This window comes from Mauremys mutica, chromosome 12, assembly GCF_020497125.1.
Source record: "Mauremys mutica isolate MM-2020 ecotype Southern chromosome 12, ASM2049712v1, whole genome shotgun sequence".
NCBI classification, from domain to species: Eukaryota; Metazoa; Chordata; order Testudines; family Geoemydidae; genus Mauremys; species Mauremys mutica.
The window spans coordinates 22,674,400-22,687,070 of record NC_059083.1 but is presented as its reverse complement, the minus strand read 5'-3'; the positions used below and the strand labels follow the sequence as shown (position 1 = coordinate 22,687,070).

General features: G+C 53.9%; 1 protein-coding gene across 1 annotated transcript; it reads right to left on the bottom strand.

Moving 5' to 3' along the window:
- Window positions 1-5,241: 5,241 nt before the first annotated feature.
- LOC123344916 (zinc finger protein RFP-like) lies at window positions 5,242-10,904 on the bottom strand. The gene is made up of 3 exons (XM_044981418.1): window positions 10,713-10,904; window positions 8,328-8,387; window positions 5,242-5,948 (listed from the first exon to the last, which is right to left on the bottom strand). Exons 1-3 carry the CDS (start codon window positions 10,873-10,875, stop codon window positions 5,428-5,430), a joined length of 744 nt encoding a protein of 247 aa, XP_044837353.1. The 5' UTR covers window positions 10,876-10,904; the 3' UTR covers window positions 5,242-5,427.
- Window positions 10,905-12,671: the final 1,767 nt, after the last annotated feature.

Sequence of the window (12,671 nt, the reverse complement as noted above, 5' to 3'; positions counted from 1 at the left end):
AGCATGTTCTTGGTGGCAATAGATGCCCATTCTAAATGGCCAGAAGTCTCTATAATGCAGTCCACTTCTGCAGAGAGTACTATCCAAAAACTACGAGGACTCTTTAGTCGTTTTGGTCTGCCAGAACAACTTGTGAGCGACAACGGACCGCAGTTCGTTTCTCAGAAGTTTCAAAATTTTATGAAAGCAAATGGGATACACCACATCACGTCAGCACCATATCATCCGTCCACCAACGGATTAGCTGAAAGATTTGTGCAGACAATGAAAAACGCTTTGAAATCAGCAAGGGGACAACACTCCATTCAAAAGCGTCTGGATACCTTTTTACTTTCCTACAGAAACACACCTCATGCTACGACCCACGCATCTCCGGCCTTTCTAATGATGGGACGACAGCTGCGCACTTGCTTTGATCTGCTGAAACCTTCTGAACCCCAACAAATTGTGCAACATCAGCAGCAATATCAAGTCATCAGACGGGCACCCAGAGCAAAAGACCGAACCTTTAGCCCGGGACAGCCAGTTTTGGCTCGGAATTATACTTCCAGAGCTAAATGGGTTCCGGCCACAGTCATCACTCAAACAGGACCTGTTTCCTACACAGTCCGGACTGCAGAGAATCTTACCTGGCGGCGACATGTAGATCAACTGTTGCCAGGTCATGCCAGTCCTCAGGACCCATCTGCAGTTGAGGGGTCTGACTTCACCTCTTCTGGTGAGGGATCGAATAACGAGTCACCTGTTTCTGACTGTTCTCCTCCATTACTGCCGGCGGCTGAGATACCCCTTTGCCCAGCACGAGCTGATACCACCTCCTCACCTGTTCGTGCTGCGGACCCTGAGCCCCTAGTGCTTTCGGGTGCAATAACACCAGTAGTTCGCCGTAATCCACCTAGAGACAGAAGGCCTCCTCATCGGCTGGATCTTTAGCTAGGGCGAACCCACGGTTATGGGGCAAAATAATCCCCAGGGTTTAGCCGGGAATGGAGGCAGTCTACCCTCCTTCTCTAGTCTAGTGTGTGTTTTATTTAGGGGACGTTCTTATTAGGGGGGGAGGAATATGTTGTGTATTTGGTTGTCATGGTTTTGTTGCTATGGCAACTGAGTTAGATTATTATGGGTTAGCTCAACCGGTTTCAACCGGCTGAGAAGCTCTCTGTATATATGTAAATAAAATGGAGGTTTTGGTTAGCTGCCTGCTCTCTGGCCTCAAGTGATTGCTTCCTACACCGGCTGCCCCAAGGATATAACAGCTTGGGTCCCGTCTCTCTCCTTAGCTGGCCCCACTGTGTCTGCCTGACCCAGGGTGATTCCAGCCCACAGGAAGGAGGGGATCTCCCTGACCCCCTGCCTGCCTCATTAGCCTGCTCACCCTGTCAATCAGGCTGACCTAGAGTATTGGCCTCTCCCCATTGCCCCTGGGGACTCTCATCAGAGTCCTGGTTTACCTTCGACCCCTCCCCTTTCTTTTGGTACTGGGAGCCAGCCAGCCAGAACACCCCCACTGGGTGTAAGAGGAGTTTAGTTTCACTTCCTTCTCAGACATGGGCTGATTGAATATCATTAGGTGTTTCCTTACTGGGTGTGGGCTCCTGGGATTTCTTTTTTGTGGCCTGTAAAGAGCCTTTGAATGAAGTGTGATGAGTCCAAACTGTCACCAGCTCGTCCAAAACCTCTGCCAGGCCCCAAACTTTGGACTAGTCACTTAGGTCAAAAAGGGGTAACGAGCAACTGGGGGTTTCACTGCCTGACATGTGGGGCCTGGGGCAAATTGCCCCTCTTGCCCCCTGGGTGGCCCTGGATCCGCGCCACCTGCCCAGCCCGGCGGTGCCCTGCACAGCCCACTCGGGCGGGGAAACGCCGCGCTGCCCTGGGGAGACGCAGAGCAGAGCAGCAGCAGCAGCAGGACCCTCCCTGCATCCCAGGCCCCACTTCCCTCCCTCCCCGGCTCCTCACACACAGGCTGGACTGCAGTTCATGCTGCCCTGCCGCTGGGGAGCCTGAGCATCATCCCCCGGAGCTGAGCCCCTCTTGCCGCCGCAGCCCGGGCTCAGCTCCGGGGGATGATGCTCTGGCTCTCCAGCGGCAGGGCAGCCTGAACTGCAGTCCAGCCTGGGCAACTCAGGCTCCCAGAACTGCAGTGTCAGTTCCAGCTCAGCCTGAAAGCCTCAGCTGACCGGGAACATCTTGGTTCAGGGCTGGCTCCTGGCTTTTTGTGCCCCTAGCAAAAAAAAAAAAAAAAGGGGGGGGGGGTTGCTGGAGTGCCACCCCTTGGAAAGTGCTGCCCCAAGCACATGCTAGTGAGGGGCACCACAGAGTAGGTTGGTCATTTTGTGCTACGCGATCTGAACTCTTTTGTGTTTTAGCTGGTTACGTGAAAGAGCAATAATGTTGGATGTGTGCAAATAATCTCTCCATATGTTAAATGGTCACAATGTGCCTCCAGAGAGAATTCAGCTGAAACCAGCAGGCTCTCACCTTAGCGTGGAGTTCTGGGAGATGGTGCATTCAGGCATGTGGGAGTCTGAAGGGTCAGCTCTGCACTGGGGGTTAGGCAATGGGTTTCACCCCTCAGGTAGGAGGCTAGAGAACCCCCACAAGAATGTACCCAGGGACCCCAAGACAGGAGCAGTGGATGGGCTCTGTTCCAGTCCCAGAGGTTTGAATTATCTGGCGATCCTGGGGCCCAGTTGCTTGGGTTCCCCTTACTGCAGTACGGTGGCACACACACACAGAGCCCAGCATCCAAACACCCTTAACTCTGACCAGCTGAGTTCTGGTGACTATTTCTACATGTCTGAAATATTAAATTCAGAGACATGAATGGAGAGGTTTCCCCCTCAGGGCTGCCACATCCCTTTGCCTTGTGCTGAGGGGGGCTCTTTCCTGTTCCTGGATTAGGGAGAGTCTCTCCCTCCAGCACTGCCACCTCCTGCTCCCTTTGTCATCGGGCACAGCGGGTTCTATTAATGGCTCTTCCTGGGCTGGGCAGACACTGTCTCCTCCTCCAGGTCTCCAGGCAGGGCCCGATTACCCATTAGGCTAATGTGGCTTTAGCCTTAGGCCCTCCTATTTTTTAGGCCCTACTGGTCAGGCAGGGGCCGGGCTGAGTGGGGTGGGGAGCGAGCTTGCTCAGGGAGCCCTGCTGGAGCCAGCAGCAAAGGCAGAGCAGCCCCCTGTGGCTTGGAAGCTGCTCAGCCGGCAGCCTGCTGCTTCCGCTCCCTCCTGTCTGTCTCCTGGCGCTGCAGGATCACACTCTCAGGCGTGCACAGCACATTCCATTCGGGTGTGCACCCCGGGAATTTTATTTATTTCTTTAAAGGCGAACAGCATAAAGATTGGTGAGTGTGAGCGGTGTGCAGGAAGGGGCTCAGGGCAGGGGGTTGGGGTGCAGGAGGGGTGCAAGGTGCAGGCAGGGGCCTCAGGGCAGAGAGTTGGGGGGCATGGTGCAGGAGGGGTTTGGGCTCTGACCTGGTGCCGCTTACCTGCAGCGGCGTGGTCCCTGCGTGTCTGCCCTGGCTCCACGCCGCACCACTCACCAGGTCCCTGCGTGGCCTCTGGGGTTTGGGGGGGCACAGGACTCTGCGTGCTGCCCTGGTCATGCCTCCAGGTACCACCCTCGAAGCTCCCATTGGCCGCAGTTCCTGTTCCCAGCCTATGGGAGCTGCTGGGGGTGGTGCCTGGAACAACACATGGAGCCCTTTAGCCCCCACCTCCGTGGCCCCAGGGACCTGGTGCTGTGCCAGCCGCTTCTGAGAGCGGCACGGGGCCTGCGGTACCACGGGGGGCCGCCCCTGCAGGGGGAGCAGGGAGACGAAGCAGGAGAAGAGGCAGAAAAGCAGCAAGATAGACGGGAGAACCCAAGGAGACTGTCTGAGACTCCATGTTCAGGCTGTTCTAGTACTTGAGTGTTCTCACTTGATACCTGAGAGGTGAAGTCTAAATACAGGACACACGACCAGTGGGAGTCTGTGCCCTGGTTTATAACTGTCTGCCCTGAGGTTGGTGCTCATGTTCGTGAGCTGCTGCACACAGCTTGATGGGAGAACTGAACGTGGGTCTCCCAGGTGCCAGCTGAGTGCTCTCACCATGGGGCTGTTATAAGGCAGGTGATAGCACCAAAACCACCTCCTGCTTCTTTCCCCTCACCCTTTCCTGTGGAGAGAGGCAGGTGCTGACCTCATTCCAGCAAGAAACGCCTTAGGCGCCTGAGCCACCTGACGTCAGATGCTGGGTTCCCGTCTCTGGGTTGCTAAACAGACATAGATGCCCCTCTGCAGCCCTGATTTACGCACCTGTCTGTGAGAGGGGGCAGGGCTTAGGACTCCCCTCCCCCCTTGTCACCTCTCCCATTGCCTAGCTGAGATGGCTCCCCGCCTAGTGAGCTGGCTTTTGTGAATCGCACTGTAAGGTGCCTGTGATGCCCATCCATTGTCTAGGGAGTTTAGGCCCCTAACAGCTTTGCAGACTTTGATTTTCTAGTTGCCAACAAATTAAGGACAGAGACAGAGCCCCGGCTGGAGCATGACACATCCCAGTAAACCCCAAACTCATCTTAGGGGCACAATATTCCCTGTGGGGGAGGGGGGGCACAACCAAGTCAGGAAGCAAATCCCAGGACTTTGCCACCAGCACCTGCATCTGGGACAGTAACGTGGAACAAACACAAAGAATCGTTTGTAAAGTTTTATTTACAGTCAGTAACTAAAGGTGGTAAGTAAATGGAGCCGAGAAGGAGCCTTAATAACCACAGCATGGAAAGGAGATTCCCCAGCCACTGAGAACAGTTATTTTAATGGCACAACAACAGGAAAGTCGTCCCGGAATTAATACAGGGAATTAATGAGTTACAGTCTCTCTTTCAGTAACGTGTAATAAATCTCCCCATCCCGCTCACGTTCCCTTTCCTTCCGTACTGTCCTTTTCTATTCATTATTGTTCTAGCCTCACTTCCTATCCCCGTTTATTTCCCTGTGTCTCTCCTCCGTGTCACAGATCATCCCCCTCGGCTGCTCTCTTCTTTCCCTGATTTTATCCCTTCCCCTCGTGCTGATCCCCGGCTGGGAGCCCCCAGTGAGATCTAAGGACACAGATCTGTACAAAACGCTCCTGGCTGCTGCTGCTTCTCCCCAACCCTCCAAACCCTGATTGATTCATGCTGTGTCCCTGCCACCCCCACCTCCGCCTGTCCCCAGCCCGGCTGTTAGTTCCCCCTGCCAAGCCCCCACCTCTGCCCCTCCTGCAGCTTCAGGAGTTCTTCCCCCTCCCATCCCTGGGGCTGCAAAGAGGGCGGGGGAGGTGCTTCCAGGGGCCATAGAGATGAGGAGCCAGAGGCTGGGTAGATGGGAGTCCTCCAAGGTCATAGAGACTGGGCTTTGTGTGGCTAGAGAGGCTCATTTCCAGTTCCACTCTCTGCTGTGTGTCTCAGGGACACAGTCTGAGCCGGGATCCCCATGTCCCCACCACACAGAACCAGGGTCGGATTCTCCCCCCAGGGATGGAGCCCGGCGGGAAAGTGAAGATCAGGGCCTCGTCACCAGCATCGATAAATGTCACCTGCCCCCAGTCACAATCCAGACAAACCCGGATCCTGCTGGGGACCCGGCTCAGGGGCAGGGGGGTCACAGTGGAGGTGAGAGCCCAGAACTGATCCCCCCACCGCCTCACAGCCCAGATCCCCCCCTCAGGGCTATGGCTGATCCATCCCTTCCTCCCCACAGACTCTCTGGCCACCCCCACAGCCCAGCATCGCCCATCCTCCACCTCCACCTCCCAGCAATGTCTCCCCGAGGTGAATCCCTCACAGCCCAGCACCCAGGGCCAAGTGTCAAATCTCCCAGGGTTGTTGGGCAGTCGCTGCTGCGTGTGTCCCCATCTCACAATTTTCCGATGCTCAGACAGGATGAGGTTGGGATGAGCCGTGTCTGGATCCAGAGTCACATTCACTGGAGAGAGAATCAGAGCATTAGGGGCAGAGCTCAGCCCTGGGGGGGGCTGGGGCCATTTCTCACGCTCCCCAGCAGCCCCATTCAGGCTGGAACAGTCCCGGATCCCAGGGAACTGCCTCTGTCCTGGACACCTGAGGGTACGTCTAGACTACCCGCTGTATCGGCAGGTAGTAATCGATTGAGACGTGATATATCGATCCCCGAACGCGCTCCTGTTGACTCCGGAACTCCACCAGCACGAACGGCAGTAGCGGAGTCGACTGGGGGAGCCACGGACGTCAATCCAGTGCCATGAGGACGAGAGGTAAATCGATCCAAGATACTTCAACTTCAGCTACGCTATTCACGTAGTTGAAGTTGCGTATCTTAGATCGACACCCCCCCACCCCCCGGTGTAGACCAGCCCTGAGACTGAGCAGAGATGTCACTGCAGCTCCTCAGTCTTTGTAACAGGTCCCACTTCATTAGTTTCTCATTTATCATGAAAAAGCAGCAAAAAATCCTGTGGCACCTTATAGACTAACAGACATTTTGCAGCATGAGCTTTCGTGGGTGAATACCCACTTCTTCGGATGCAAGTAGTGGAAATTTCCAGGAGCAGGTATATATAAGCAAGCAAGAAGCAAGCTAGAGATAACGAGGTTAGATCAATCAGGGAGGATGAGGCCCTGTTCTAGCAGTTGAGGTGTGAAAACCAAGGGAGGAGAAACTGGTTCTGTAATTGGCAAACCATTCACAGTCTTTGTTTAATCCTGAGCTGATGGTGTCAAATTTGCAGATGAACCGGAGCTCAGCAGTTTCTCTTTGAAGTCTGGTTCTAAAGTTTTTTTGCTGCAGGATGGCCACCTTAAGATCTGCTATTGTGTGGCCAGGGAGGTTGAAGTGTTCTCCTACGGGTTTTTGTATATTGCCATTCCTAATCTCTGATTTGTGTCCATTTATCCTTTTCCTTAGAGACTGTCCAGTTTGGCCGATGTACATAGCAGAGGGGCATTGCTGGCATATGATGGCATATATTACATTGGTGGACGTGCAGGTGAATGAACCAGTGATGGTGTGGCTGATCTGGTTAGGTCCTGTGATGGTGTTGCTGGTGTAGATATGTGGGCAGAGTTGGCATCGAGGTTTGTTGCATGGATTGGTCCCTGAGCTGTCAGTTTGGTTGGTAACTCATTTATCACAGAGGCTTCAGCTCCCTGCTCCTGCTGCTGCCCCATTCCCAGCAGCACAGACACAGCCAGGAAGGCGTCAGAAGCTTTTATTGAGGGAGGAGAAGTGGCAGGTACCAGCTTTATACCCCAGAGGGAAGCTCCCTCCCCTAATGCAGCCTCCACTCCCAGGCCAGGGAACAGAGAGGAAGGTGCAGCAATGGGGAACAGCCACTTAAGACCAGAGAGTAGGAGGTGGCACTGGGTGTGGTAGCACCATCTCCAGCCTAGAGCGAAAGGAGGAGCTGCCAGTCTCACAGGAAGAGCATCTCCCCAATCCAGGAAGCAGGGAGCAGCTCCAATGGGAGAGCCCAGCCCTGCCCAGAGGAAAGGCAGGATGTTGGAGAAGAGCGATGGGGGACCCCCTGCACCGGGGTGAAGCAGAGGGATGTGGCAGGGAGCTCTGTTCGCGTGTGACTCAGTTAAGAGTGTTTCTGTTCATCAGAATGGGGATGAACTCAGCACTAAGGGTGGTGTCAGGACTCTTTTTGTGTCCCCGCCCCCTCCGTGGCCCTGACTGAGGCCCTGCCCCCTGGCTAGGCTGGGAGACTTGCCCGCTATGGAGAGCCCCTGACACTCCACCTGCCCTGGACATGGGTCCATGGGCCTTTGGCAGCAGTCCCCAGCCCATGTACCCACTCCCCGGGGTGCACCACCCTGGGCAGGTGGAGGATCCAGGGCGTCCCAGGGCAGTCCCTGGATGGCAGCCTGGATCTGCCTTCTGGCCTGGCCAGGGCCTGAGGGAAAGAGGAGCAGGGGTGGGGCCATTGAGAGAAGCCAGCACCAGGGCGAGATTGGTGCTGTGGGCAGGGGCTGCACTACACACAGAGGAGCTGCTCAGCTGCCCTGCCCTAAGCATAGATACTGCCTGCCATGCTCCACCCCTGCCCAAGGCTTGCAGTGTGTGTGGGGGGCAACGTGGCCCTCTTCCCCCAAACTATGCCCATGCTGAAAAGTGTTCTGGTCATCCCACCTTTAAAAGTGTGTGGGTGTTGTGGGAGGGGAGACATGGGCCCCTGGATCTCCTTACTGTTTAATGTGTTATTTTTAGGGCTGTGTGTGTCATGGTCGCTGTCAGTTTGGTTGGTAACTTTAGCTACAATCTCATGAAGACGTTTTCTCTGGAATTTTCTCATAATTTAAAGACAATCTCCACCTGCAAACTCACCCAGTCTGGGGGCTCCTAGGGGTTCCCCCCTTTTTCTGTCTAGTGCAGACGGCAGAGTGTCTGGAGGGGGAAAGGATAAGAGAGGTGAGATTTGAGACTTTCATACTTATAACAGCGTCCCCACTCTGTAACTTTTATAATTATGACAGAGAAACAGACAGAGACACTCAGTTATTTAATATAAAAAGGTTTGAAATCTTCTATTTCCTCTGTGATTCAGGCATCTCCCAGCACTGGGACCAACATCCCTGCAGCCTCACAACTATCCCAGGACAGACAATCTGCAAGTGAGATTTACTTTTCCCCTCCTCATGCCCTCCCTCCCTTCAGACTCCAGTTGGTTTGTCTCATTCACTTACGGCCTTTTGTCGTAACCTAGACCCAGATCATACAAAGACTTTGGCATAAAAGTAACTTTACCCACTTGGGTCCCTTTGACACTACAAAGAGCAACATGAAGGGGCCCCCATCCTCCACAGGCAGATATAGGAATAATAATTAAATCATTTCATAAATGTGGAAACTGAGGCAGAGGAAGGTTGACTCTGTGGGCCAGATTCACCCCAATGCTGGCAAAAGGGGAGAGGGGAGGGGCCATTTGTGACTCTGCTGTTCAGTGGCTGCAGGGGCCGGTGCAGAACTTGGCACAGGCTGAGGAAGTTCTGAAGCCAGCCAGAGCTACATCCCTGTGACAATGGCCCCCGTGTGTCTTTCCCAGCATTCAGAGTGTCAGAGGCCCAGCTTTACACTGCCCACGTCCCTCTGTCCCTCGTCCACCCCCTTCCCTCTTCCACCCACCCTCACCACCCCCACCCCATTCCCAGCCCTCTCAGGAACACGCCTTGTGCCTGCAGCTGCTGGGGGGATCCCTGATTATGGGGGAGGGGCTTTCTCCTTCTCTACAGCCCATTTGGCCCAATCTAGCTGCAAACGGGATCAGAGCTCAGTGATGGGCTGGATCCACCATTGAGAAATGTGCCCCATGGCTGGTGATGGGGCAGTAGACGGGGAGGGCTCTGAGCTATAGAGAGTTCTTTACCACGTGTCTGGCTATTGGGTCTTGCCAAAATGCTCAGTATCCAACTGACCATATCTGGGGTGGGGAAGAAATTCCCCCCGCCCCCAAGTCAGATTGTCAGAGAGGCTTTGGCTACACTTACACTTCAAAGCGCTGCTGCGGCAGCGCTTTGAAGCGCTAAGTGTAGTCAAAGCACCAGCGCTGGGAGAAAACTCTCCCAGCGCTGTCCGTACTCCACATCCCTGTGGGGAATAACGGACAGCGCTGGGAGCGCGGCTCCCAGCGCTGGGCCTTTGACTACACTGGTGCTTTGTAGCGCCGCAATTTGCAGCGCTGCAGAGGGTGTTTTCTCACACCCTGCTGCAGCGCTGCAAATTTGTAAGTGTAGCCAAGCCCAGAGCCTGGGGATATTTTTCCTTCCTTCCTCTGCAGCGCGGGGCACGGGTCAGTTGCAGATTTGAACTAGAGTCAATTGTGGATTCTCTGTAACTTGTGTAGTGGGGCAGTTACCCTGTTCCTGGGATAAAAGGAGGTAAAAGATGAAAAGCAGCTCAGGAGGAAGCCACAGCTGGGGCCACACCCAATTAGGTCACAACTGGCCCTGATCAAAGGGCTGGGAGCTAGACAGGCAAGAGTCTCACTGCAGGGCTGCTTGGGAGCAGAGCACAAGGTACCTTACACGGAGCAGGGCTGGGGTGGGGCAGGCAGAGCTGGGGAGCCTGGCAAGTCCCCAGGCTGAGGCCTTGTTAAGGGCCAGGGATGGTACTAGGGCTAGAAAGGCAGTAGGTCCAACCCCCTTGCTAATGATGAGTGGACATTGTGGACTGCAGGCTGCCCCAGAGAAAGGGGGCTAGATGACTGGCAGTAACCACTGAGGCAAGGTGGGTATAGAGGGTTGGGATGCCCTTGGGAGAGGAGACCCAGAGTGTGGGGGTACTGCTGTGGGCAGAACCCCAAGGTAAGGGGCACTGGGGTCCAGGAGGGACATGGAGGGGCCTGAGGCAGGAGAGACTCTGGCCAGCAGTGGGCGCTCTGGAGCGGGAAACCTAATTCCCTGACTGACCAGCAGGAGGAGCCACACTGCTGAGTGCTCAACCAGTTACACTTGAAGTTTTAAAATCATGATTTAAGGACTTCAGTAACTTGGCCAGAGCTTAGGGGTCAATTGCAGGAGTGGGTGCGTGAGATTCTGTGGCCTGCAGTGTGCAGTTGGTCAGACTGGATGATCATGATGGTCCCTTCTGGCTTTAAAGTCTTTGAGTCATTTCTTAATTTAACAGCATCATCTAAGTGTGAACCAATTTATCAGCACCATTCTCTTCTCAGAGGCTTATCCCAATTTCCATTCCTAGATCCCTTCTAAGTACCTTTGAACTTCCCCAGAATCTCCATTAGCACAATCGTTTTCTGGGAGAAACCACTGACTCGCTCTTCCAGTTCAGGAGAAATCTCCTCTGGCTGCTGGAACTTCCCCTTCTCACACCTGGAGGGAAACAATTTCACGTGATTATATTTTACTGTGTGACTCATTATAAATTCTGGCTAGTGAATCGCTGCTCTAATGGGCTTGGAGTTAGAATTCCTCGACTTCTCCCAGCCTCAGAGCAGATGCAACACAGCCTAGGGCCAAGCAACCTTCTCCTTCAAAGGTCATTAATATTCTGCAACTCTGGTCTGGAGAGATCAGCTCTGGGAACAAAAGGGGAATTGAATCTCCATGGCCAATTCGCTCCATGGTCTCCATGCTCTGAGGGACAGGAGGTTCCCAGGTGAAGTGCTGTAGAAATCTGCCTCTAGGAACTAGACTGAGACACCATCTCCCCCCGCCCCAGCTCATTTCTCACACGTCTCCAAACAGCCCTCAGGTGGGGAAAGGTTCTTGAAAACTACTGCCCTGGGCTGAACAGTGACCAGTGCCCAAGCAGTGACAGGCCCATAGTCCATCCCCACAATCCTGAGGCAGCCAGTCCCCCAGGGCATAGGCGGCAGGTTTGTATAATTTTTGGTGGGGCCCAAAATGGTGGTGCCCCCCCGCTCCCACCCTGTAAGCCGATATAAAATGAAGCTGCAATGCGTCAGCGCCACAAGATTACAAGGGTCAATTAAAAGTGGAAAGTCAGAAGCAGCACTTGCCTACTTCAATATACAGTATTATATTTTGTTGCATCTGTTGTGATGAAGTGGGAATGTTCTTAATATTTTCTCTGAATACTGTGTGGGTGCCTCAGTTTCCCCTGCAAGATGCCAACTGAAGGTGTTGGGGACAAAGAGATCAGGTGGCCTCCTTGTCCAGAAGAGACACAGAGGCCAGAGGAGGGAGTGTCAGTTTGGAGCTGGCTGGGGAAATGGGGAGAGACTCAGAACTTGGTTCTGGGCTCCCCACCCCACAAGATGGACCTGACAGAGGGGTTCTGTTTTCTGTACCAACAAGCTCTGTTTAAACTGTGTTCCCGTCATCTAATAAACCTTCTGTTTTACAGTCTGGCTGAGAGTCACATCTGACTGCAGAGTTGGGGTGCAGGGACCTCTGGCTGCCCCAGGACCCCGCCTGGGCAGACTCACTGCGGAAAGTGCATGGTGTGGAAGGGCATGCTGAATGCTCTGAGGTCAGACTCAGGAAGGTGTAAGCTTCTTGCCTTGGAGACAGTCTGCTCAGAGAGGAGGCTCCCCCAGAGTCCTGACTGGCTTTGAAGGAGTGGTTCCAGAGCATCCCAGCATCCCCTTCCACCCCATGCACTTCCCAGAAGTCCACACAGGCACTAACACTCCCTCCTCTGGCCTTTGTCAAGAAGGCTAACAGCATTTTGGGCTGTATAAGTAGGGGCATTGCCAGCAGATCGAGGGACATGATCATTCTCCTCTATTCAACATTGGTGAGGCCTCATCTAGAGTACTACGTGCAGTTTTGGGCCCCACATTGCAAGAAAATGTGGAAAAATTGGAAAATCCAGTGGAGATCAACAAAAATGATTAGGGGGCTGGAGCACATGACTTATGAGGAGAGGCTGAGGGAACTGGGATGGTTTAATCTGCAGAAGAGAAGAATGAGGGAGGATTTGATAGCTGCTTTCAACTACCTGATAGGTAGTTACAAAGAGGATGGATCTAGACTGTTCTCAGTGGTAGCAGAGGACAGAACAAGGAGTAATGGTCTCAAGTTGCAGTGGGGGAGGTTTAGGTTGGATATTAAGAAAAACTTTTTCACTAGGAGGGTGGTGAAACACTGGAATGGGTTACCTAGGGAGGTGGTGGAATCTCCTTCCTTAGAGGTTTTTAAGGCCCGGCTTGACAAAGCCCTGGCTGGGATGATTTAGTTGGGAATTGGT

Excerpts from the sequence above, each read along its gene's own strand:
- LOC123344916 (XM_044981418.1), bottom strand. The coding sequence starts at position 10,875 with ATGAGTCACACAGTAAAATATAATCACGTGAAATTGTTTCCCTCCAGG. Across the intron at positions 8,388-10,712 it reads GATTCTGGGGAAGTTCAAAG|ACACTCTGCCGTCTGCACTA; the intron begins GTACTTAGAAGG and ends TTCCCCCTCCAG. Across the intron at positions 5,949-8,327 it reads CCTAGGAGCCCCCAGACTGG|TGAATGTGACTCTGGATCCA; the intron begins GTGAGTTTGCAG and ends TTCTCTCTCCAG.